Source organism: Corvus cornix, chromosome 3, assembly GCF_000738735.6.
Source record: "Corvus cornix cornix isolate S_Up_H32 chromosome 3, ASM73873v5, whole genome shotgun sequence".
Lineage (NCBI taxonomy): Eukaryota > Metazoa > Chordata > Aves > Passeriformes > Corvidae > Corvus > Corvus cornix.
The window spans coordinates 11,349,794-11,372,748 of record NC_047056.1 but is presented as its reverse complement, the minus strand read 5'-3'; the positions used below and the strand labels follow the sequence as shown (position 1 = coordinate 11,372,748).

At 42.7% G+C, this 22,955-nt stretch overlaps 1 protein-coding gene across 7 annotated transcripts in view; it reads left to right on the top strand.

Moving 5' to 3' along the window:
* B3GNT2 (UDP-GlcNAc:betaGal beta-1,3-N-acetylglucosaminyltransferase 2) overlaps nt 1–12,537 on the top strand; it is a 74,328-nt gene extending 61,791 nt beyond the window's left edge. For all 7 annotated transcript variants that reach the window (XM_010411014.4, XM_039569788.1, XM_039569790.1 and 4 more), the window contains exon 2: nt 10,112–12,537. In XM_010411014.4, the coding sequence (XP_010409316.2) occupies nt 10,121–11,314 (1,194 nt within the window). In that variant the 5' untranslated portion in view covers nt 10,112–10,120 and the 3' untranslated portion in view covers nt 11,315–12,537. The remainder of the gene's footprint in view (nt 1–10,111) is intronic.
* Nucleotides 12,538–22,955: the final 10,418 nt, after the last annotated feature.

The window sequence follows — 22,955 nt, the reverse complement described above, 5'->3', positions numbered from 1 at the left end:
AAAAAACAGCAAAAAAAGAAAGAAAAGATGATGGTGGTGATATAATGAAATGCAGGCTCTTCCTGTCGTTTTAGTACGGAGTGACAAAGTTACCAAAAGAAGTTGGGGAATAAATGTCAGACCTGTCCAGTCACATTTTGCTGTTACCAGAGGAAGCACTGACAGGTACCTTGGACTAGATCCTGCCCTTTGCCTGTATCTTTCTTGCAGATTTCCTTGGGCCTTTTAGGATTTCAAATGTGACTAAGTATAAACCTTCCGGAGTCTCCAGATCGTGTAAAACGCAGTGAAAAGACTGGTTCATTAAACTGTCTTGTGATGAACTGTGCAGAAATGATTGAATTGGTGCCTCGTGAGAGGCAATTGGCATTTAAGCAAGGAAAAGAATCCCACTGTGTGAGGGGTGTGGTGCTGAGATTTTTAAAGGGAGAATTGATGAAGCAGTTTCCATCAGCAGTTGGTTAAGAAAGCTTTGTTGTTTGGGAGAAATACAACACTAAGAGTTGAAAAGCATTTAATTTGGAGATGGTTTTGTTCGTCTTTGTAAATAACTTCTGAAATTTAGCAGCTGCTTCATCTTAAGCACGCTCAGAAGAGTTAGTCTTGAGAGTGAATTGGCCAAATCACTTCAATTGTAAGCCAGCTATCTAGGTCAAATGAGCAAGAAATCTTGACTTGTGGGTGGGATTGACTAATTTTCCTGTAAAAGGGTAATTCTCAGAGGCTCTCGGTGGTTTATGAGCCGGCAGAGGACCTGAGTATTTGTATGGGACTTACAGGAGAAGCACGGTGGTGCTGAAGGTTTGTGTGCCCCACCGAGGTGCGCGTGCTGTGGGATGCGCAGCCTCCTGCCCGAGTTTCCTGCCGGGAGCATCCTGCTGTATCCCGGCAAGAAGCAGTGTCGGTGCTCCCAGCCTTGTGCTGGTGCAGCTGTTTGTGCAGCTGGGTCGTGAACTGAATTGAGGAACTAAGTGGGTTGAGAAATAACCTCTTCTGTTTGCTTGTCTTCAGGCTTATACATAATGTAACACAGTGAGCCGTGCAAATATGGGAATTCGTGGCCTGGGAAAGGTGGAATTCTTTTAACTGAGTTTAAGGAGAGCTGCTGCCGAATGCCTGACAATACCCTGAATTTAGTGCTCGTTTATTTTACTTGAGCAATTATATTTTTTTAATCTGGTATTTGAAAGTTAGAAAACGCTAATGGAAAGCTGTCTTTGGGATGGAAATTGTTGTTGCAAACTTATTGTTGATTTGTTTTTGAATAAAAACAATTAAACCCATGCAAAACACCCTTAAGTTGATGACTGAAACCACTCTGAAGCTTTGTGGATGCTCACTTTGGTGTGCACGTAGCAGGTACAGAAGGTGCTACTCGGATTTAGAAGTCTCTAATCGGGTTAGATGCATATCTGCTGTTAACAAAAATGGGAGTTAGCTGCCTAACCGGCTTAAAGATCCTTTACAAAATCCTCCTGGTACTTATATGCATCTTTAGCTGCCTAAAGCTGCTGGAGAAATTGTTCCCTTTTCCATAAACTTGGTAGGCTAGAACTAGATCTGTATCTTAGCTTTTATAGCTGTGAAGAACAATGAACTTCTCTGCTTTAAATGAATTATTCAGAAAGATGAAGAACTTTTCCTGTAAATGTTAATTACACCTGAAACCAAAACCAGTTGAAGGCAAAAGTATTTTTCATGTATTTACATTTTAAAATGTAGGTTTTGCATTCTTCAACACGTGTTTAGCTCAGTAGTGTAAGTTCAGAGGCAGATCCCAGAATTCTGGCATGAATATTCACAGTATGAATTTGGTTTGAATTGACTTCTGAATAACCACATAGCACTGGCAGGGAAATACGGCTCGAGATGGCTGGGAAGTTTACCATCCCAGTTGTGTATCCCATCACACAAAGGCAGCAGCTTGGGGAAGTCAGATTGTAAACCAGTGTTTATTTTTAACCCAAAAGTACAGTGGTCACCAGGGGTAGGTAGTGGCTTCATCAGCCATACTATGTTACATTGTTCTTGCTTTTGAAACATAGTTTTTAGGTTGTGTTTTGTGTCTAACATGGGCAAGAAGACAAAGCAGAGGTAAAATTTTGATGACCTGAGGTATGGTGCTTAAAGGATGGCTTTGTTAGTTGACTAAATAATGAGTGTTCTCAGTGCAGCCATAGAGGTGGTTGGAATATGGTTAAGGCAGCATTAATTACTGGTTTTAAGATAAAACTGGAAGAGATACCTGGAGCAGATGAGTTGTCTTGTCTGCGGAAGTTATGGTTGTCTGCATTTTGCGTAGGTTTTCTAAATCATGAGTTTTATTTCAAATACAGCATGAAAGTAAGAAGCAAGAGAGTGTCTGTCCTGCAGACTTTCTCTCTTTAAATGCCCACCGAAAGCATCGGTGAGGTTTGCAATGTGTCATATCCATTCTTCATTCTTTCTTACCAGAACTAGCACTGATCCAAGCACGAGGTGTCTGGGAGGAAGGTGGTTCCTTACCCACTTCCTTGGCTTTCTAGTAACTATGGGCAGATAAAGTGCAGCTGAAACGAGCCCCACAGCAGACAGGGGTGGGTGTTGCGCTGACTTGGGTACAGGAAGTGTCAGAGAAATTCGGGCCCCAGGGTGTGCCTTGTAGTGGATGAGGTTGCCAAGACTCTTTGTGCCTCTGGTGGAGCAGTGCTGGTTGTGTCTGGCCCTGCCTGAGGAGCTCTGGATGAAGGTGGGAAGCAGCCCAGCAGTGCTGTGCAGCAGCAGCAGTGTGCTGGTACATGAAAGCTTAGGCTGGTGACAGATGGGCTCTGCTGTGGCCTGGGCTGTGTGAGCCTTCCCCCTTCTCCTGCACCATTCCTGGTGTTTGTGCAGCACGTCGTCGAGTGATGTGAGCTGGCTGAAAGCTAATTGCTGCTTTACTGTAGGCTCTTTATCAATCTCCAGCTCCCTGGACTGATTCACCACAATCAAATCAGTACAAAGGTAGATGGGACTGTGCAGTTTATGCAGGGGAAGGAATAAACTACAGGAGTGAGTCAGCTATGACTGAAACTGTTTTAAACTGCTATGGAGCTGTGCTCCCCAACTTCTAATTGATGTGATGAATGACAATTAATTTTGTTCCAAGAAATATTTCTCTGCTGACACTCGGTTAAACCGCTTCTCTTGATTCTTTATAATTTACTGTTCGTTCAAGCTGAAGCCTGTCAAGTCAAAACTGAAGTTCTTAAGTCAGAAGCTGGCAGCTCCGGGTTATTCCTAACAAATTTACAACGTCGTCATTCTAAAGCTTGAACTGACCTTAGAATGACATGGAAATTTTTTTCTATTAACCAACTGGGAAAAACAGGTCACATCTACTACCACAGGCCTTCAAATACTGGCATATTAAACTTCAGTATTCATTTTAATAGCTAGTTGAGATCTTACCCTCGGTTGTCAGTGTGAAATCTCAATTACTGGAGAAAACCCCAAACCAACAACCCAAACCATTTTTACTGTTGACACTGAACTGTGCCATAAATCAAATCCTTCCTGATGGGAGAGAATTTTCTAAGAGTCCTTGCAAGGAGTTTCAAAGATAAACTGAGACTTTTCCTGGAGTTTCAATGCTGCCAGATAGTTGTTTATTAAGTCTTATCAGAGGAACAGAGCCACTAGCGTGACCCAGGTACAGCATAGAGCACAGAAAGCAGGAGAGAAGTCCAATTATCAAGATTTACACGGCCTTTTAAAGATAATTTAACCAATAGTTACTAAAAATGTATATTATTTTCACTTTCCTACCAATTATTCAGAAACACGGGCAGGAACTGTGGAATTCTCTATCCAATCATTCCAAAGTACTTTTACTGCAGAACATGGAGTAGTAGAAGAAGGAGAAGAAGGTTTGGAGAACAACAACAATCCTCCATTTTGGTATTTTTTTACTCTTATCTATTTGCTACAAAGAGAAGCCCAAAACCTCTAAATTTTTTACCATGTGACAATCTTACATAGCAGTCTATCACCTAATTCACACCACTGTATTTTCTAGTTCCTGTCTGATCGCTGGTAATTTTTTCCAAGGTTGGAGGTTAAAGCAGTGTTGTTCAGGGGGGGTAAAAACCCTTAAAAGCAGGCAGAGAAATATTCTCAGCACTCTGGGTTCCTACAACTGTTAAACAAAGAAGTGAAACTTTTTTCATCACAAGTTTTTTGTTTCTTTTGGGTTTGGGTTTTTTTTCATGAGCAGGTAGGAACACCTTCATGGATGTCTAGTTTGGCTGCAGGCGTGCCAGTATAGAATGGTAATATTAGCATGATGCACTAATTTATTGAGACACTGCTACTGTTTAAATTGACTTACACAGGTGTGGTGTACATGTGCAGCTCCACTGCTTGTTCATCCCCGTGGAAAACCGTGACCAAACTCAAGTAGTCTATACCAGCAGAAAAATTGGAGTATCCATTAAACCTGGGACTGAGTTTACAGAATATTTTTCATAATGGTCATAGGGCATTTCTTGTATATGCCTGGATCTTCTATAGAAACACTTAAAACAATTCAAATATGAAACGGAACATTCTTTCAGCCAATCCAAGGTTTTAATTTTAACAGGTCAGAAGAAAATATTTAGGTCTAACTTGCAGTGGATTCAGTAGGTGCACTGTATTTAGATATGTTCTCAGTCAAACCCAGAGCTTTTGTGAGGGACACCTGCAAATAACTTAAAATACAGACAGGGTTGGGATGATCTGATGATTGGCTGGTAGCTGACTTATTAAAAATGGGTGAAAAAATAGGTTAAAGGTTTGGGGATTTCAGCAGTTTGGCTTGGGGTTGGAAGTATTCAGTTTGAGACAGTGGTGAGCCGATGGTATCTCTTCTGTCTAAGTGTTCTGTCAAGCAGGAATTTCACAGAGGGTGGTTTTAAATAAGTTAAAAGTAAATTTTTACTGTTGAATGACTTCATAAAGATAACTTAATGCGAAGATAACTCGATGCAGATTCTGTGGGTTGCTGCAGTATTTCTAAGCACCAATATAAAGTCAACAAAACTTCTGTTTCCTAGATGTTATTTTAAATAGTGCACCTTAAAAGGCAACATCCTGGTAGCTTCTCTTTTCTACTCAAAGAGCTAGAGGGAGGGGAAAACCTGAAATTAGTCCAAATGGTGGCAGAAAACACAGTATTGTGAAGATCCTGGAATTCTGCTCCTCAGAACTTAGCATTCAGCAGTAAGTGAAAGAACTGTTTGGTCTTTAATAGCATAGTTGAAAGCTGACATCAGTAGTGTGGGGCAGCAATCAAGTAGCTATTAGAGAGGGAATTTTGGGTTCTATGAAGCTTTTACAAACTTGAATGCAGTAGGGATTTCCCCACCGATTTGTAGCAGCTTTTGACAAGTTAACTCCTGGAGTTTCATGAAATACGACTGCTGTGAGCAATGCCTTGAGACAATGCTGTGAGTTGTCTGATTGCTTCCAGAAGCAAGACTCTGCATAACAAAAACCTGCTGCCGTGCAGGTGGTAGCAGTCTGGGAAATTTAAATGTAGTGCGCATAGATCCCCCAGGTAGCTGCAGGGGCTGTCTGCACTGCACCCACAGGAGCTGGCTTCAGCGATGATCTGCTTGTCTGCTGGCAGGTTTGTAGGATGGTGTTCTCACCTAATGAAGGTTTACTCGACCCGGCGCAGGAATGTGGTCACTTGTGATGATGGAGAAGAGCCCTGCTGGAACTTGTTTCCTCTGCTTGCTTGTGGTTGTGACTTGGATGAGGTCAGAGAGCCTGCAAGTGGAGTCTTGCTTTGCTCTTGCACTCCAGAGCCATCCCTTGTGTGGGTTGCATGATGACTTCATGGTCTTTGTGCAAAACTGAGTGTACTGTGAGGCTTGCACCTCATACCAAGCCCCACTGATATATAACTCTGAAAAAATCCTCCACTAACTTTATAAAGTACTGAATCATTTCTTTTTGTTGTTATTACTGTCGTATTAAGAATGACCAAATAGAAGGGAAAGGGCTGACAGATGAAAGTTCATCATATAGCTTGTATGGCAAATGTATATAGAGAAAATAATGTCAAATATTTTTTATTATTAATTTGTGTTTTCCAAGGGTTCCTCTCTTGTGTGGTAATAGAATAGCAAGTCATTCCAAGTTCTCGGTGTGGGAAAAAATTGAGGAACCAGTATAATTTATAGTAGTTGAAAATATAGAGAGATTCAAAAAATGGTTGGACAGAGTGAGATTAGGTTCAATTACATAAGTAAACATTGCTCAGATGCAAGTCTGGCCCTCTAACCTTATTATAGGAAACCAGGGGAGCATTACTGGAGAAATGCCTCTCTACCATTGATTCTGTTGGATGTGGGGCATTTCTTAGTGGGGTTGGTGAGGTTTTTGGTATTGCTTTTGGGTTTGTTTTTTTTTTGAGCAAAAATGTGCTGAAGGTAACTAGTGGGAGACAGAATGTGAGGTTACTTTGGCATCTATTCAAACTCTTTACAGTTCTTTATGCCTTGGGCTATGTTTTAGGAAAATATATGCACATCCTTCCCGAGTGTTGCTATATTTACTCGGATCTTGAAATTCCACGCCTGAGTTTCACTGATGTCCTTTGGTATTAAAATACTGGAAGATTAGAATTTCTCACAAAGCTAAGTAACATGCTGAAAGATGTCTCAAAGCGGGTACATGCAAACAATTAATCTTAAAATAAACATCATGCTCTGAATTTCAGCGCACTTTTTGATGCTTTGAGTGGAGTGTTATCTTGGTTACTTTCCTGCAACTGGAACATTGTTTCAGGCTGTCTTGCGTGGAGAACACAGAAAAAAACATTGACTGTTTCCACGGGTAACCACTGTGTGAGAAAGGCTTCTGCAGAAGGGCAACACGAGTATCTGTTCAACATTTTCCTGTTCTTAAGGTTTTCTTAATCACTGTTGTATAGAAGTGGATTTATGTAAAATTCTGAGGGGGGAAAAAGAGATTTGACTGTGCGTAGTCAGAAAATAAACAGCGTTCAAGTTCTTTAAAGCTGGAAATAGCACAGACTCGTTACAACAGCCTGGGGCTCTCAACATCATCTCGTTCCAAAACTGTGCCGTTGCTCAATCCCGAAATCTCTTGACTCACTGAGCAGAGCTGAGCCATTAAGACAACTGATGCATGTCACAGGAGGTTAGAAGGACTCCATATGGCTTGTGGTGTGTTAAGTAACTACAACAGTGATTTGCAAAGCGTGGTGTCACTACTGCGCGTGCTGTTGCTGGCGCTGTCGGAAGTGGTGCTGCATGTACAGCTGCTGCAAGGGATGTCAGGCCCTACACTGAAGTTATGTGGGAAGATCCAAGGCTGCCTTAGCACCAGTTACAGCCTCTGCAAAGAGAGAGAGGTCTGTTGAGTGTCTGAACTACAGCTTGGCTGTGCCAGATTCCTGAGAGTTCAGTCCTGAACCAGTAGGGTGGTAGGTGTGATACCTGCAGATAACAGGGATTATCTTATCTTTTGTCAGCCCCAGTAGGTAAATGGACTTGTAATGCTTGGGTTTGGCAGTCACATAATGCAGACGTGGTACTCAGCCCACTTAGAAAATACAGTCTAACTCCTGCCCTCAGAAAAGTATTTGCAGTGAAAGGCCATGGCTTCTGTCAGACTTGGAGGAGGTGGAAGAGTTGGGTGTTCTACCTTGAGCCTGCACAAATGGTGATTAGATTGGTTCAGCTGCCTGTGGATCCACAGCCTGGAACAGGGTTGAGGCTGGGAGTGCTTACTTGTGATGGTGATACCATTTACTGTGCTGTGTGTGATGGAGCCACTGTCATCTCGCCAGACTTGAACCTTCTCTGCTGAAAAGTCCTACCAAGTCTAACAGTAAATGGGGATTTTTCTGCTCAGGATCCCTGTCTCATTTGCTGCAGGGGATTGCAGTCATGGTGGATTGAGGGATTTTGTTGAGTGTTTGAAACAAAGTCTTTGCAAATGATGTCTCATTGTGTCAGAAGAGTCTCAGGTCAAGTATCCAGGTGAATTAGAGGTGTTGAATACTCACAGCTTCGTAAGCTGGGGGCTGTGACAGATGAGCTGTGTGGTGCTGCATATCCCGAAAAATCAAGCTTTGGCTGAGCTCTTGACAATCCCGTGCTTGTTGGCTGTTCCTAGGAGGGAGCAGTCCCCCTGTCGCCTCTGGAGTCCCAGGATCATAAGTCAGATACCACATCATTTGTTGCTTAGTGAGAAGGACAGGGCAGATATGGCCTGATGTGCATGCTGAGCTCTGTGGAACAGCACAAAACAGGGGACTGCTCCTTCTCCAGTGTATGTGTGTCTAGTGAAAGAGAAGTGTAGAAAAACAGTATATTTATCTGGTTTTAGTGGCAGTTGAAAGAGGAAGATCAAGTTTTTTTTGAAGTCTGTGTGACCAACCAATGCTTTCTTAACAGTTCAGCTGTTTAGCTTAAATGATGGCACTGACCACAAAGTGTGGTTTTGTCCTTGAGGCATAGGAGAAAACGACTTTAAAATTAGAACAGAGACTTCATGCCTGCCTGAGAGTAGAATATGAAATAAAGTAGATCTGGCCTGAGCATTTACAAAGACAAATATGCAGATGGTACTTGAGGAAGAACAGGGCTTTTTCTGAGAGGCTGTTTTTTCTAGGAGTGGCTTTAAATTTCAGTTCAGGAAAAAAAAAAACCCACACCCCCTTTTGGATTTAATAGCGATTGTGGGTCAAATAAGAGAAAAAAAGATTGTTGATTATTTACTTGCTGACTTTTTCCTAAATTTTTAATAGTTTAGTGTTTAATGTGTTGAGGAGTAAAACCAAGTAAGACTGATCAAACTGTAAAGAGACCAAAGGTCAGTCTAGCTCAGGTGTCTGGGGATGGCTGCAAAAAAGAACAGAGCGGCAAGTACAAGGTGTACTTCTCAGTGTGCCTTTCTGTCTGCTGTTGCTCTGTGACCTCAGGGCCTGAGGCAGTGCTCACAGCTGGGCTTTCAACAGGCAGTACAAATTTATTTCATTAGGTTTTTCTGATTTTGCCATAATCATTTATACTCCTGGCACATGAAAGTGTCTCCGACAGTGCGTTCTGTATGTGACTTCAATGTAGTCTTTGTAACCTTCTGATTAACTCGGAATTATTTGTGGAGCTTGTACACTGATGTACCCCAGGGCTAGTAAACAGTTTGGTAAGCACTGCTCTGGAGGAACACGCTGTTTCCATGTTGCTCCGTGTACTGCGCACCCTGCATTCTGACAGCTGTGGAAGAAAAAGGGATTGATCCATTCTCTACCCCACTGAAAACTGAGATGGGTCACAGAACTTTTGATACAACAAAGATGTACACATACTGTTCCAAATCTTGCATATATGGGAGACCTCTCCTTTTAAAATTTCTTTTCAGGCTTTTTTCGTTCCTAGTAATAATTGCACTTCTACTTTCACTTACCATTTGAATTCCTTTTTCCAGTTGGAGGGGAAAAAATAAATCCAGGTTCATGTTCTCTTCTGTCTGCCGAGATCTGAATACCAGCTGGCAAGTTTTGTCAGCCTTTCTTCCAAGGAACAGCCAAGAGAAATTGTCAAAAACTGATTGTGTGCTTTAAAATTTGGCTCTGCCTTTTATGTAATTGGAATGTGTGAGAGTGCAAGTATAAAAGCTTGAAACCTAATTTAAAAATAACTGACCTTATCGTATAGCAATTTATTCTATACCCTTCAGCTCACCTTACTAGCAAGAAAAAAAATGGTTTCTCAGCCTGCCTTTGCCAAGCTGAGGGCTCAGATTCTAATTATTATACAGTCAAGTGTTTAAAGGGGATTTAAATGAGAAGCAAGAACTGCTGGCTAATTTAGACTCACCATGAAAAGCTGTGTAACTTTCCTAAGCCGCAAATGGAAACTTCACATTTTTACCAGCTGGCTGATGAAACCCCAAACCATATGTGTATGTTTTAGAGACAGATTAGCTTTTGGTTCTTTGTGGGTGTAGGTAACCTTGGTTTTTAGGCTACCAACTTGCATAGTCTTCATTTGAAAGGAGTTTGCATTTTTAATGAGATCAATAATTTGCTGTGAAGAAAGCTAAAAATCTTTTTTTTTAAATTTATTTCTAGATATGAGAAATGAGTGTTGGACGCAGAAGATTAAAGCTGCTGGGAATTCTGATGATGGTAAACATTTTTATTTATGTGATTGTGGAAGTCTCAAAGAGTGGCAGTCAAGACAAGAATGCAAAAGGCCGTGTTGTTATACCACGTAGCAAGTTCTGGAGGAAATACACTCCTCACAAAGCTTATTGGAACAAACAGCAACAGAAGCTTGAGCTGCTGTACAACCCTATCCTGTCCTTGCTTTCCAATATGACTGTGGAAGAGAACTTAGTTTCTAACCTGAGTGCTCTCAGCTCCTGTGACCCTGACCCCTTGGTGCGTTCAGAGGTTAGTGACTTTGCAAACTTGCCGGACAGATTCAAAGACTTCCTCCTCTATTTGAGATGTAGAAATTACTCATTGCTAATGGATCAGCCAAACAAGTGTGAACAGAAACCTTTCCTGCTGCTGGCTATTAAGTCACTTATACCCCATTTTGATAGAAGACAAGCAATTAGGGAATCCTGGGGCAAGGAAATAAAATCAGGGGATGTGACAGTCAGAAGGGTCTTCTTACTTGGACAGACCCCACCAGAGGATAATTTTCCTGACCTTTCACACATGATTAAATTTGAGAGTGACACCCACCGAGACATTCTCCTCTGGAACTACAGAGACACTTTCTTCAATCTGACTCTGAAAGAGGTGCTGTTTCTGAAGTGGGTCAGCAGCAGCTGTGCAAACGTCCAGTTTATTTTTAAGGGTGATGATGATGTTTTTGTGAATACCAATCAGATCCTGGATTACTTGAAGAGCTTATCAAAGGAAAAAGCCAAAGACTTATTTATAGGCGACGTGATCAAAGATGCTGGACCTCACAGAGAGAAAAAATTGAAGTACTACATCCCAGAAAGTGTTTATGAAGGTTCGTATCCCCCGTACGCAGGAGGCGGTGGGTTCCTGTACTCTGGTGATCTGGCACTAAGACTGAATAATGCATCTGACCAGGTACTCCTCTACCCTATTGATGATGTTTATACTGGAATGTGCCTTCAGAAGCTTGGGCTTGCTCCGGAAAAACACAAAGGCTTCAAAACGTTTGATATCGAAGAGAAATACAGAAATAACATCTGTTCCTACACAAACTTAATGTTAGTGCATAGTAGAAAACCTCAAGAAATGATTAAGATTTGGACACGCTTGCAAGATCCACACTTAAATTGTTAAAGTAATGTGCGTAACTGTCTTAAGTCCAAAAAACTTTCCAAGTTTGAATCCCTGAAGCTCTGTTTAATAACGAATTTTTGCTGTAAACCTTTTCCTGTACTTTTGAAAATGAGGTTAATACTAAAATTTGAAGGGATGGCCTGAAGACTTGGTCCTGACTTTTCCACTGTCCTGGTGGTCGTTATGTTTCAATATTGGTCTTAATTTTAAAAAAGACTTTGAGGATATAACTAGCTGTCAGTGACTGATTAGCTGTGCTGGAAACAGGGATTGTCTACCACAGTGCATCTTTCATTAATTGTGATGGTGGAAGTTAATTTTCCCTTGAGTAGTGTTTGTGTGTGGAAACCACTGTAAATTGAAAATACACAAATTGGAGGAATGTAGTTTTACATTTAGATACGATACACTTACAAGACTTTAAATTTAGAATTTTTTTTAAAAATTTTTAGTTTTCAGTCCTTTTTGCACCCTGGAACAGTATTTTTTCCTTTACTTACGATCCTTTGTGCAAAATGTACCTGTGTCTGAAGGATTTACCCTTTTATTAGATGAAGCTTTTTTTTTTTTACAAAAAAAAGCATAATTCTGCTTGAAATGCCCCCTAAGAGCTCAACGTATAAGGAAAAAGAAGAGGAGGTTTTTTGGGGGGCTGGGCAGGTAGGGCTGCCCCCACCTCAAGCATATGTACTGAAGCTGACTTGGTGCTCATGTTGTTTATGTGGAAAGCTCCTCTGGTCAATCCTTGTTTTCTGTTTGGGCACTAAATGTGATCAGGTAGCTTGATTTGATGGAAATGACTGAAATTGCACATTGCTTTTTGAGAGCATGGTTTGGGTCTCCTGTAAAGTGGTGGTGAATCTAGAATTGTGCAGATCCCAAGAGTTTCGAATTTCAAACCAAACTTTGAAGTTTGCATGAAGCCTCATGTAGAGTTACATACGTTCTCGAAACTCAGATCTTCTCTATTTCCACATCTTGCTTATAAGAATTACTCTAAATAGTGGTTGCTTTCTTTGTATATGTAGAAGTGCCTGTCTATTTATTGTTCAGATTGAAGACCAAAACATTTTCTTAAATATATTTTGTGTAACATTTTATTTGTATAGTGTCGTCACTCGGATATTTAAATAGAGCATGATATTTTAAATCTGAGATGTGTAATGTTAAATAAAGCTAATGGTTATTTTTGAATTTGAAAAATAAAATGTGATTTAAATATTTCTGGTAATGCTTCATGTTGACTTGCAGAGCAGTTGCACTCTACATTTCAGAAGTTCAGAAACAAAGGGTTTTATTTGACAGATTTCTCTAAGCTTGTGTAGCAGATTATGAAAGAAAATGCCACAGTTGTAGCTGTACTTGTTAGATGCTGTAATAGGTGGACAACTCTGGCGAAGGCAAGGGAGACATTAAGTGCCTTGGGACAAACAGTATGTACAGAAATAATTGCCTGTACAATACCACTGCTGGTGTTACTGAAAGCAGGCAAGGAGTGGATTAAATGGCTGGCACTTTGAATTTTTGATTGAAACAACTTGACAGCAACACCTCTTTTTTGCTTTTTCACCTGCTTTCTTTCTCCTTTGATTACCTGGATTGTACTTTATCTGTTCAGGGAGAGGTGAGGTGTTCTGGTCCTTCACCTCTTTGTTCTGTAGATGACCATGTTGACCCCAGCATGGATAAAAGACAGGCTGTGCTCTGGTGTTGTGCTGTGAGGTTTGACCCTTGTGCTTTGTCATTCCTCATGGGAAGTGACACCTTTCTGAACGAGCTGCAGGTTTTACATGAGTTACTTCCTACCCTGTTCTTCCATGCTAAGCACCCTGTTTCTTTAAATATTCAAGGGACTTTTGTCAAGAGTTTGGGCCAAGTGAAAGAAAATAAGTTATGCTGATGGTGAGAGATGCAAGAAGAGATGTATTGTTAAGAGTCTTGGCAGGGGGAGGGAAGGGGGAGAGAGAAAAAGTGAGGGAGAGATGAAAAGGAGGGTGCTGGGAGTGAGTGGAGACATGGAGGGGAAAGAGAGGCAGAGACAAGTGAGCACTAAACAAACAGCTGAGGTCCATGGAAGGAGCAAACACAAACAAGAGGGTTGCAGCAAAAAGAGGGGCAGGAATAGAGCCCAAGAATTAAATCGTGTGAGTAAGATAGGGTGGAGTGCACATGTGATGTTAAGTGAAATGGGTGGGACTGGTGGAGTGCCAGCATTAATTATTTAATTTATACCCTTCTCTGTAACCATGAGATCAAAACCAGGCCTCTTGCGTGTGACACACCTGATAATAAGGAAAAACAGGCTGAGTGGCACTTGGGAAGGAGAAGTGCTGTGAGAAAGCATTTCCCCACCTTGTGAAGTGACGGGAGAAAGGGCAGAGGCCAAGGCCAAGCGGGTGGTGCTGGGGGGGAAATTGGACAGACCAGTTTTGTTTGCTCCGAGCGTGGAGGAGAACTGGTGGCTGTGTCTGGTCCACTCCCACGGACGAAGAATTGTCTTGGCAAATAATTGGGAGTGTGTGGAGTAAAGAGTAAGGGAAATAAATAACAGAGATAAAGGAACAGAATGCATCCAAAAGTGCCATGGGAATGGGATTTGGGGACAGTTGGGACACAGAAGGTGAAAAGTCTTTAAAAAGTATGTGCAACAACCTGTATCTGCTGTATTTTACTGTATCTTTCTTAAATGCTGTTAAACACTTAAATTTCTGTTGTATTTTTTCTTAAATTAAAGGGAAGGAGTCTACTAAGATGAAGGCATGAGAAAATTTGACTACAATGGAAATAATGGAATTTGAAAACTGAAATAAGATGTGTTTGGATGAGACAGTTGAATGTGGGTGCAGTCTTTGGTTTTTTTTCTTCCCTGAATACAGCAGGGAAAATGAAGTGCTGCTGTGATTAAATAACACTGCAGCAGGGTGAGCCATTAGAATCCATTAGCTTGTTTGTATAAAGGCTCAGGCCTTTGCTTCAAAATCCAGTTGGGAGGAGGAAACACAGGATAAGGAAGGTAAATGAGCTATAATTAATGCACAAATTATAATGTTTATCTTCTAGAGGATGGAGTCCCTGTTTTCTGCCAGTTGGTTCCTTGGCCTGACTGCATTTTACACTTGGATCCCTTCCTCCCCTACCCAGTTTTATTTTGTTATGTAGGCTTGAATGAAATGTAGCACTTGACAGGGCTGGTGATAAGAGAATTCCTGGCAATCCTTTTCTGCTTTTCAATGCTGGGAGCACAGAAAGCCAAACTTCAAAAAGGGTTTTGGCTGGAACCTACAAGTGGTGGATTAGAATTCACTGGGAGGTTTGCATTGGGTGTGCAAGTCAGCAAGGATCCTCATGCAGGTAATGCTGAATGTGGGGCTTTGTGATGCAGCAGTGAGCAATGCAGCTCTTATCTGGCGATGCTGTTCTGATCTAGCTCACAGTCAGCATTCACCCCCTGAAATTTGGCCTCCGTTCCCTTCTGCCTTACTGCTCCTCATATGCCTAAGATTTCCACTGGAGTTGCGTTTTCTTGAGGGCACCAATCCAAATGAGTTCATGTCTGCACTGAACTATTTCCCTCTCAGAATAATCGTGAAACCAACTTAGCAAGCAAATAGGGCAGGGAGAGCTGCTTAATGGATCCCTTTCATAGACGGCAGTCACGGAGGTGGTTCTGAATGGAGCAATGTCTGTCAATCAGCCCGAGCACAAACTCTTGAAATTCCCTCCATTCTCTTCCTCTAACTTTTTAAAGCTGTTGCCCCCTTCCCTGCTGGATAAAGGTGAGAACAGGAGTGGGAGTGAGAATTAAAATAAAGGAAACTGCAGTTCTGGAAGCAAATTTTCAAAATGTCAGGAGTGATGAAATACTGAGCAGGTCAGTTTTTCTGTTGCTGTGCTCAGATCAGGTACTTGATTGCCAATCACACTTCATATTTGTATTGGCCCAGCCTGCTCTAAGTAGTGTTTAAACAGTTCTGGCTGGATTCTGCTGAGGGGCGGCTGAGCAGCACCTTGTGGGCTTTGCACGCCTGCCTTTTCCAAAGATAAACAGGCCATTTCCATTTGTCAGTGAAAACATATGTACCCTGTCTAACACCTGACTGAACCAGGTGAACTGGGCATAAGTTGGTCTTGGAGTGTCAGTCATCACTTCAGGCTCTGCTAACGTCGGTGTAAGTTACGGAACAAATCTCTCTGCCTCAAATTTTGCTCAGTTTTCTGTATTTTCATGTTATTGCAGTTACCTTTTTTTTTTTTTTAAGTTGCCTTCAAGCCTAAGGACTTCAGACGTGAGTTATGTGCTTCATATGAATGCACGCTGAATTTCCTGTCAGAAATACATCGAGATAAATTTGACAATTTCAAATTTTATATGGAGAGAATTCCAATCAGTCTCCTAATTTCTAGGCTCCTTGACTTACCTCTGCGTGTTCAGCCTGTGTCATTTCCAGTCTTTCCCACTAAGCTCCCCATCTAAATGAATCCATCTTTCCTGCCTTGTCATATGTCTTTGTTCCCTCTGTCTCCGTATCTGTCTCATCTCTGTGCTTGCCTCTCCAGTAAACCTTAAGGTTTTCTGAGAAATTTACAAAAAATTTACAAAATCACTTCTATCAGAGCCTGATTTCAAACAGCTTCAAACCAGGGGAGTAACTGGGAGAAAATGCTGAGCTGCAAAACAAGCTGTAAACTTTCTGATTTTGGAGTTAGCTTTTCTACTTGCACTGCTATTGTAATTTCTTTAAACAAAACTCGTCTGGACAGATCTGGAGAGAGTTTCTACAGGGGTTAGAAATAATGCCCAAACACCCCCTGTCAGATTTTTAAGCCAAGAACTGCAGCTTAGTATTTGTTGTGGCTGTATTTTTGTGTCCTTTTCCCCTCTTCCTCCTTCCCTCTGGATAAATTTCGGCTGAGTTCTGCAAAGGCTGAGTTGTACATGATTCATTTGTGTTTCCTCATGTGTCTTAAATGTGTCATGTTTTTTCCCCCACAACTCCTATGACTGATACTCCTCTTCCAGAAAAGTCCATTATCTCACAACAGTCTGAATTTTGCCTTTTTTGGGGGATACCACATCCACGTTGTGCTGGCAGATCAGCCAGAATGCCTGTGTGTGATGGGTATTTGAAAGTCCTGATGAAAGGAAGTCACAAGTTTTAAGAACACTGACCTTTCGTTCTTACAATAAATATGAGTTGTGACTTCAGAAAATGTCCTTCAAGTCAATTCTTCTCTGTTTTCTTACCTGTAGGATCATTCTGGTTCTTAATATTTTGTGCTCTTGCTGTGCTGGTGTCCTGTGACATTAGACTGTGATAGATCTGGAAATAGTTGTGTGATTTATGTGCAGTCTATGGAACTGCTTGGGCCAGTGGGGAGGCTCTCACCTGTCTCTGACAGATCAGACCTGAAAGCTCACCTGTGAGCCTGCTTTTAGAGCAAAATGTTACTGAGATTTGAATTATTCTTCAGCAATGTTGACGAAAATTGAAGCATGTTTATGTCCCTAGAGACCCCTTGTGCTCTTCTTCTTTTCCAAAATCTGCCTAACAGTTTGCATTTCTTATTGTCCCATATTCCAACATACAAATTCTTTTTGAAAAACAAATTGGGGGAGAGCAGTGGGTGGGAGGAAATCCCCACTACAGATGTTACAAAAGCTTCCAGGTAAGTAACTGCCAGGGTAGGAAATAATAGGCTGAGAGGAAGGAAAAAATGAACCCCCACTTTGGTGGATATCTTATTTAGGCGCAGCAGGAAGTGAGAGAAATTTTGTAAAGATACAAACCCAAAGGAATTTGTCTCATTTTCCTTTCCTTTCAGTCTTTCTAATATGTGAGGAAACAGACTTCTGCTTTTGGTGTAGGTTTGGCTGCTGCCCAAGAGACCTAAAAGTTTCATCATCTTGTTCCTTGTTGACCACTTTGCTTATGAGAGAGCAAATGCCAGAGAGGCCAGTGAATTTTTGTTTTTCTTAGACCTGTCCTACATGGTTTTGATGCAGTGCCAGGTGATCAGCAGTAATGATGCTTAGGAGAAGATGATGATGAGTATCCCTATCAAGAAAGTTGAAACATAAGCCGTGCTTTGCCATACCTGGAAATTGGATGACTTTCAAGAGAGGTGAGCTTTGTTTGCGCCCTTCAGGTTTCAGAGAGGTTCCTTGTTGGAACTGGTCTGGGAATTTGTCCTTGTTCCTAGAGCTGTCATCTGTTCTCTGTGTAAATACAACCTGAGTTGTTCTAATGTGTGCTCGAGGAAAGCTGTGCTGGGCCTATCCGAGGCTCCATCAGCCCTCCAGCCCCTCAGAGGAAGAACAAAACACTTCTGGTAGCTCATGAGAGCCTTTAATCATTAGAAGCCTCTTCTACACCACAATGGTTGGTGACAAGCAGCAAAATTACCTTCCAGGAATTTGTCTTTCTCTTACCTTCATTGGCAAAGAGCTCTACAACAAATTCTGTGCTGGATGAACATTCAGTATGCAGTGCTCCAAGAGTGAGAAAATCATCAGTCAGCTGCCTCCTCCCCACCCTGCAATTTGGAGGGTACACAAGTGAGCACAAGGAGCATCTCTTGTATGTGTTTGGAATGGACCATCCCCAGAGGGTGGTGCTGGTACAGCCATTAGTGATACAACTTAAACCTGATGCCCTGGTGATCTTTTAGTAACAAAGTATGACAGGAAAAATTAAAGGTTTATAGGTAGTCAGTGGTTACATGTGCATTGAACAGGGTTTTTTTTCTCCATGAAGTGTATCTTCATGTGATACATGTCCTCAGTTCTTATTCAATGCTGATTATCCATTCGTTCTTCTCCAGCTTTCTGATCTTTAGTTCCTGTACTTTCTTCCTCACATGAGAGCAAGAAATGCAAGAAACCATTTTACCTGTAAGTAAGAGAATACTAAGTGTGAGAAAATTGGGTTCAGAGCTGCCAGAAAGGGAATGCCACAGGAGAGGCATTATGGAGGGGCTGTCTTTGGACCTGTAATTGAAGCATCTCAATACTTCTCAAAAATATTGGCATTTAATCTAAGTTTGGAACTGACATCCTTTGATTCACTGCACTGAAATAGCATTTGCTTATGCCATAATTTGTTATATTTCCCAGCTCTCCTCTGTGTTGCCTGAGCCATCCTGTGTGATGGAGTTGCAGCTGCCTGCTGGAAACTGAAGTGAAATATGTGCCTGTATCTTGGGAGGAGGAGCTGGCATGGACCCGATGCACTGAATCTCAGATGGTGCCTGGTCCCTTATTCCACTTCCCAGGCAGTTCCAGCACATGTGGGGCTCCTTTCATGCCTGCCTGTGCTTTTTCCATACTCTGAGTGTGTTTTAGGAGAGAACATGGACCTTCTGGTCTGTGTGGGTGGTTAAGAGTGTGACATCCTTTCCCAGATTTATTTTTGCTTGTTGCCAGCTGGTCCATTTTGGATTTTCCCTGATTGAGGATGTTTGTTGTACGTAGCTGGTGTTTAATGCTGGAGAGACCTGAATCATTCTATCAGGGTAATTGATACTGACCTAATTACCCAGATGAGTTTTGCACTGGAATTTTTAATGGCCCTTAATAATTATAAGAGTCCTTCATTCCCCATGTCTATGACTCAGTCCTTTGCCTCATATGCCTTCAAAGAACAAGGGCATTGGATGGGATTATTTGCCTGTTTATTTTGTGCTGGGTAACTCTCTGTGCTTCCTGCCTGGAAAAGCAAGGGGAGATGCTGCAGCTTAACCTCTCCATGGAGAAAGCTGTGGTTGAATCCAGTGACACTGCATTGTCCCTCATCCAAACAGGATATGGATGAACTCTGATCTCTGGAGGAGATAGCCAAGGTCAGATGAGGATAGGGAGACTCACAGCACAACTCTGCTCAGGAAATCCTTAAGCCACATTTGCTAAGTGGGAAGCCTGCTAGAGAAGATCCATCTCTGTATTCCATCCCGTTGACATCCATCCTATGGATGGTGTCTGTCTGCAGAGCAGGCTCAATCCAGGAGATGAGGCTCAGTCCAGGAGAGTTGCTCCATACCTTCCTAACTGGTGAATGTGCAGGGCTGTGTCCCAGGGCACTGCAGCAAGCAGGAGAAGCCCAGATGATAAAGTCATCACCTCTCCCAGTTTCACCAGGCTGGGAGAAGGTGTTAGAGGGCAGCGTGATTCCAGACCTGCATCACGCCTGGGATCGAGCAGTTGTGCCCTTCCCCCGGCAACCTGGCCGGGCAGGAATGGTCTGGGCAGGAATGGTGCTGAGCCCAGTCTCGTGGGGAGCAGCTGAAGTGGTAAATGATGCCCTTCACCTGCCTGCATCTGGTGCACAGAAATATTTGAGAGACTGTTTTTTTTCTGTATCTTGTCCGTGATTCCAAGTGAAGCACAGTGGTTTCAAAGGCACCATGGATAGCTTATTTCTAGATACATGTTTACACCTTGCACATCTCTAGGGGGCTAAGCAGATGCCAGATCACCTGTGTGGGTGTAGTTCTGTGAGAGTGAGCACATAAACACGGTGCTCCAGAGCTGATGTTATTGTTTCTATCCCCAGAAGGGAGATCTGTGTAAGGAAAGGGGCCCAAACTGCAGAAGAAAACAACCAGCATTTCATTTAATCACCCGGCATTTGCTTGAATAAACTGGTGCTGCTTTAACATTACATTAAACATCCCTCCCACCTACTTCTTTTTAAATTCCTCCTGAGTTTCTTCCTTTTATTTTGGTCTGTTCTGAATATCCCAGGGTCTGGAATTTGTCTTTTATAATGCTATATAGCTCGGCATGATGCCAGCCTCAACTCCATGGAATTTTTGTTCCTGTTAAGATTTGAAAATCTTTATAAACATACACTTGGAGGAAAAATACCAAAGTATTGAGGAAGCAGGATAAATAGTTAGAAGAACTCCAAGTGCACTTACCAGCTGTGTCATATCTTACTGGGCTGGCACAAAATAAATCCATAGTCCATCCATATTTTCAGTATGAACACAGTTTGGGTTTCCTCATCCCAAAAGGACAGAAGTGAACTGCAAAAGGTGCAGAAGGAGACCACAGGGACCCACATGTAGCAGCTTCAGTCTGTGTGAGGTGTGAGTCTTGGATTTGGAGAGGAACAACTGAAGAAAGGCCTGAGAGAGAGAGCTACAGAATCAAGAGTAGCCTGGAGAAGCAAGTGAGGGTCTTCAACAGGAGTAAGCCAGAAGAACAGGAAAAAAATGGGTTTTTTCACACACAGCAGGCACTGGATTTTCCTGATATCAACCTAAACCTCCCCTAACTCAGCTTCATACCATTTCCTCGAGTCCTGTTGATAAATAACATAGGGAATAGAAATTTTCAGTACCCCTGAAGTTGCTGGGTAGAGTTTAAAGACTAACTAGCAAAAAAGATAAAAGAATGTAGAGGTATGCACTCAGGATGATAAATGTAGCTGGAAATGTGTGGAGACTGTGTGGAGAAACAGATAATGAGGCCTACAGGGGGTCTTTTGGCAAGTTATGTAACAAGAAGCAACAGTGCATGCCCAAAGAAAAAGTTCAAGGAAGGGCCACCTGTATTATTGAAGGATTCAGTGAATACAACCACCAGAGGCTCCTTTAGATGACCCTCCAGGACCATAAAAGGGCTTCCAGTAGGAGACTAATGCATGCAAATTAGTTCTAGGAAAAGTGAGGTTTATGTATTAGCTAGGAGGCACATTGTAATGAATATGTATGATTATGATGGAATAAATATCCTGTTGTAAAGTCTCACCACACACCTCAGATTAAAGGAGATATCCTCCTGTGTGTCCAGTGCTGATAAAGAATACCAGCCTTCTAATGCTTCAAATTGTGTTGGAAAGTTTATTTTCTGGCCAATTTTGGTATCACTGTCACTGGCCTTGAGAGTGCTGCCCCCAGTGAGGATGTTGAAGACCCCACTGAGGTCCCCCCTCAGTCTTCTCCAGGCTGATCAGACCAAGGGACCTCAGCTGCTCCTCACACGGCTTCCCCTCCAGACCCTTCACCATCTTCATAGCCCTCCTTTGGACACTCTCCAGTAGAGTCTCATAGACACCCCAGCTTCCACTCACTTTGTGTCACCGAGAGGTTTCAGTGGGGTCAGTGCCTGCCCAGTGAGGAAAGTGAAGCTGGGTTTCTCTGTGGTCATATAGCACAAACCCAGCTGGGGATGAGCCACCAGCAAGAGCTTGGGGAGGCCAACAGGAGCCTGGCAGAAAAGTCAGCCTGGGAGAGTGGGGGAAGGTTGGGACTGGAGAGGTTCATGTGATAGAAAGTCTATGCCTCTGGTTGAGGGTTTCACAGTGTGGCTGGAGGCAAGGGAAGGTGTTTAAAGCTGTTTGAGGTACGCTGACTGCTCTGTGCTGAAGTTTATTTGACTGTTCCTGAACCCTCCCCCTCTAACCAATGGTGCTGGCATGTCAGTAGAGTTTAGACTTGAGATTGCAAGTGTTTTGCTGTATAAAATTCCTATCTTCTGATTTTACTCCGTTAGGGTAAAATGCTGCATAGACAATCCTATTTACAGGCATGAGGCAGCTGCTTTTTATTAGGATCATTTGCCATAAGCCTGGCTGCAAATTACTTCTGCATTTAAAGATTGGCTGTCTCAGCCCCTCTGCTCCATGGCCAGCAGGCTGCCAGGGCAGGGGTGGCAGCAGGTGAGCCATTTCCATCCAAATCAGGGCAGGACACCTCAAAGCCTTGTACAAATCAGCCCCACAATACCCAGCCAGGAGGGTTTTTGATGGGTGCTGGTGGCTAAGAGTCACCAACCAGCCTCACCAGGGTATATAAGGTCCTGTTCCACTGCAGACAGACCTACTTGTTGGAAATCCCTATAAATGTGTTCCCAGATGAGCTGGGTCCTGCAGAATTATCACTGGCACGAGATCCTCCCTGACGCAGCGTGCGTGGCTGATGGGAGCAGCCTCCCCCGTGGCACTCACAGCCCAATTGCTTTGGACAGAGACCCAAAGAAGCGGTGACCAAGCTACCATTTTACAAACCCCCTTTCCAAGCACACCTCTTACTGACTTTTTAAAAATTTAATGTTAGTTTTCAGAGCCACAAAGGGCTGCAAGGTTTCCTCAGTCTATTTTTCTTTTACCAACCATTCTGGCTTACTCCAGGTGGGATTTTTCTTTCTGGCTGGTGAGTTGCCATGGCTGCTGGCAGTTGTTCAGCCAGCACAAGCTGGCGCTCAGCTGCGTTTTTGCTCCCAAGCTCCTTCCCAGCCCAGCCAGCCAGGACAGAGGGGAAGTGTCACACACGGACACAGGCCAGCTCTTTGGCCTGACTGCTGTTTTTAACATCTGGATTCCCTCATCTGAGGTCATTAACAGAAGTAAAAGAGAGTTCAGGCTGAAGGGGGAGGAAATTCCCCTTTGACAGCTTGTTCAGTCTGTTCTTTGGGGATGTTCACCTTAGTGGCACAGTCATTGGAACACCTTGCTGGAGGAATTGGATGTGTGTCTAGTTTTCTCTCCAAGAGCTGATGCTGAGGGTGATGGCAGCTGCCAGCACGGACCCAGTCATCCTCCCTGCAGGCACGCACAGAGCAGCTGGGATTTAGACCTTTCAGGCTGAGCTCATGTCTGCCCTGAAATCAGGCAGGGCTTTGCCACTGGCTTTGTTGTAC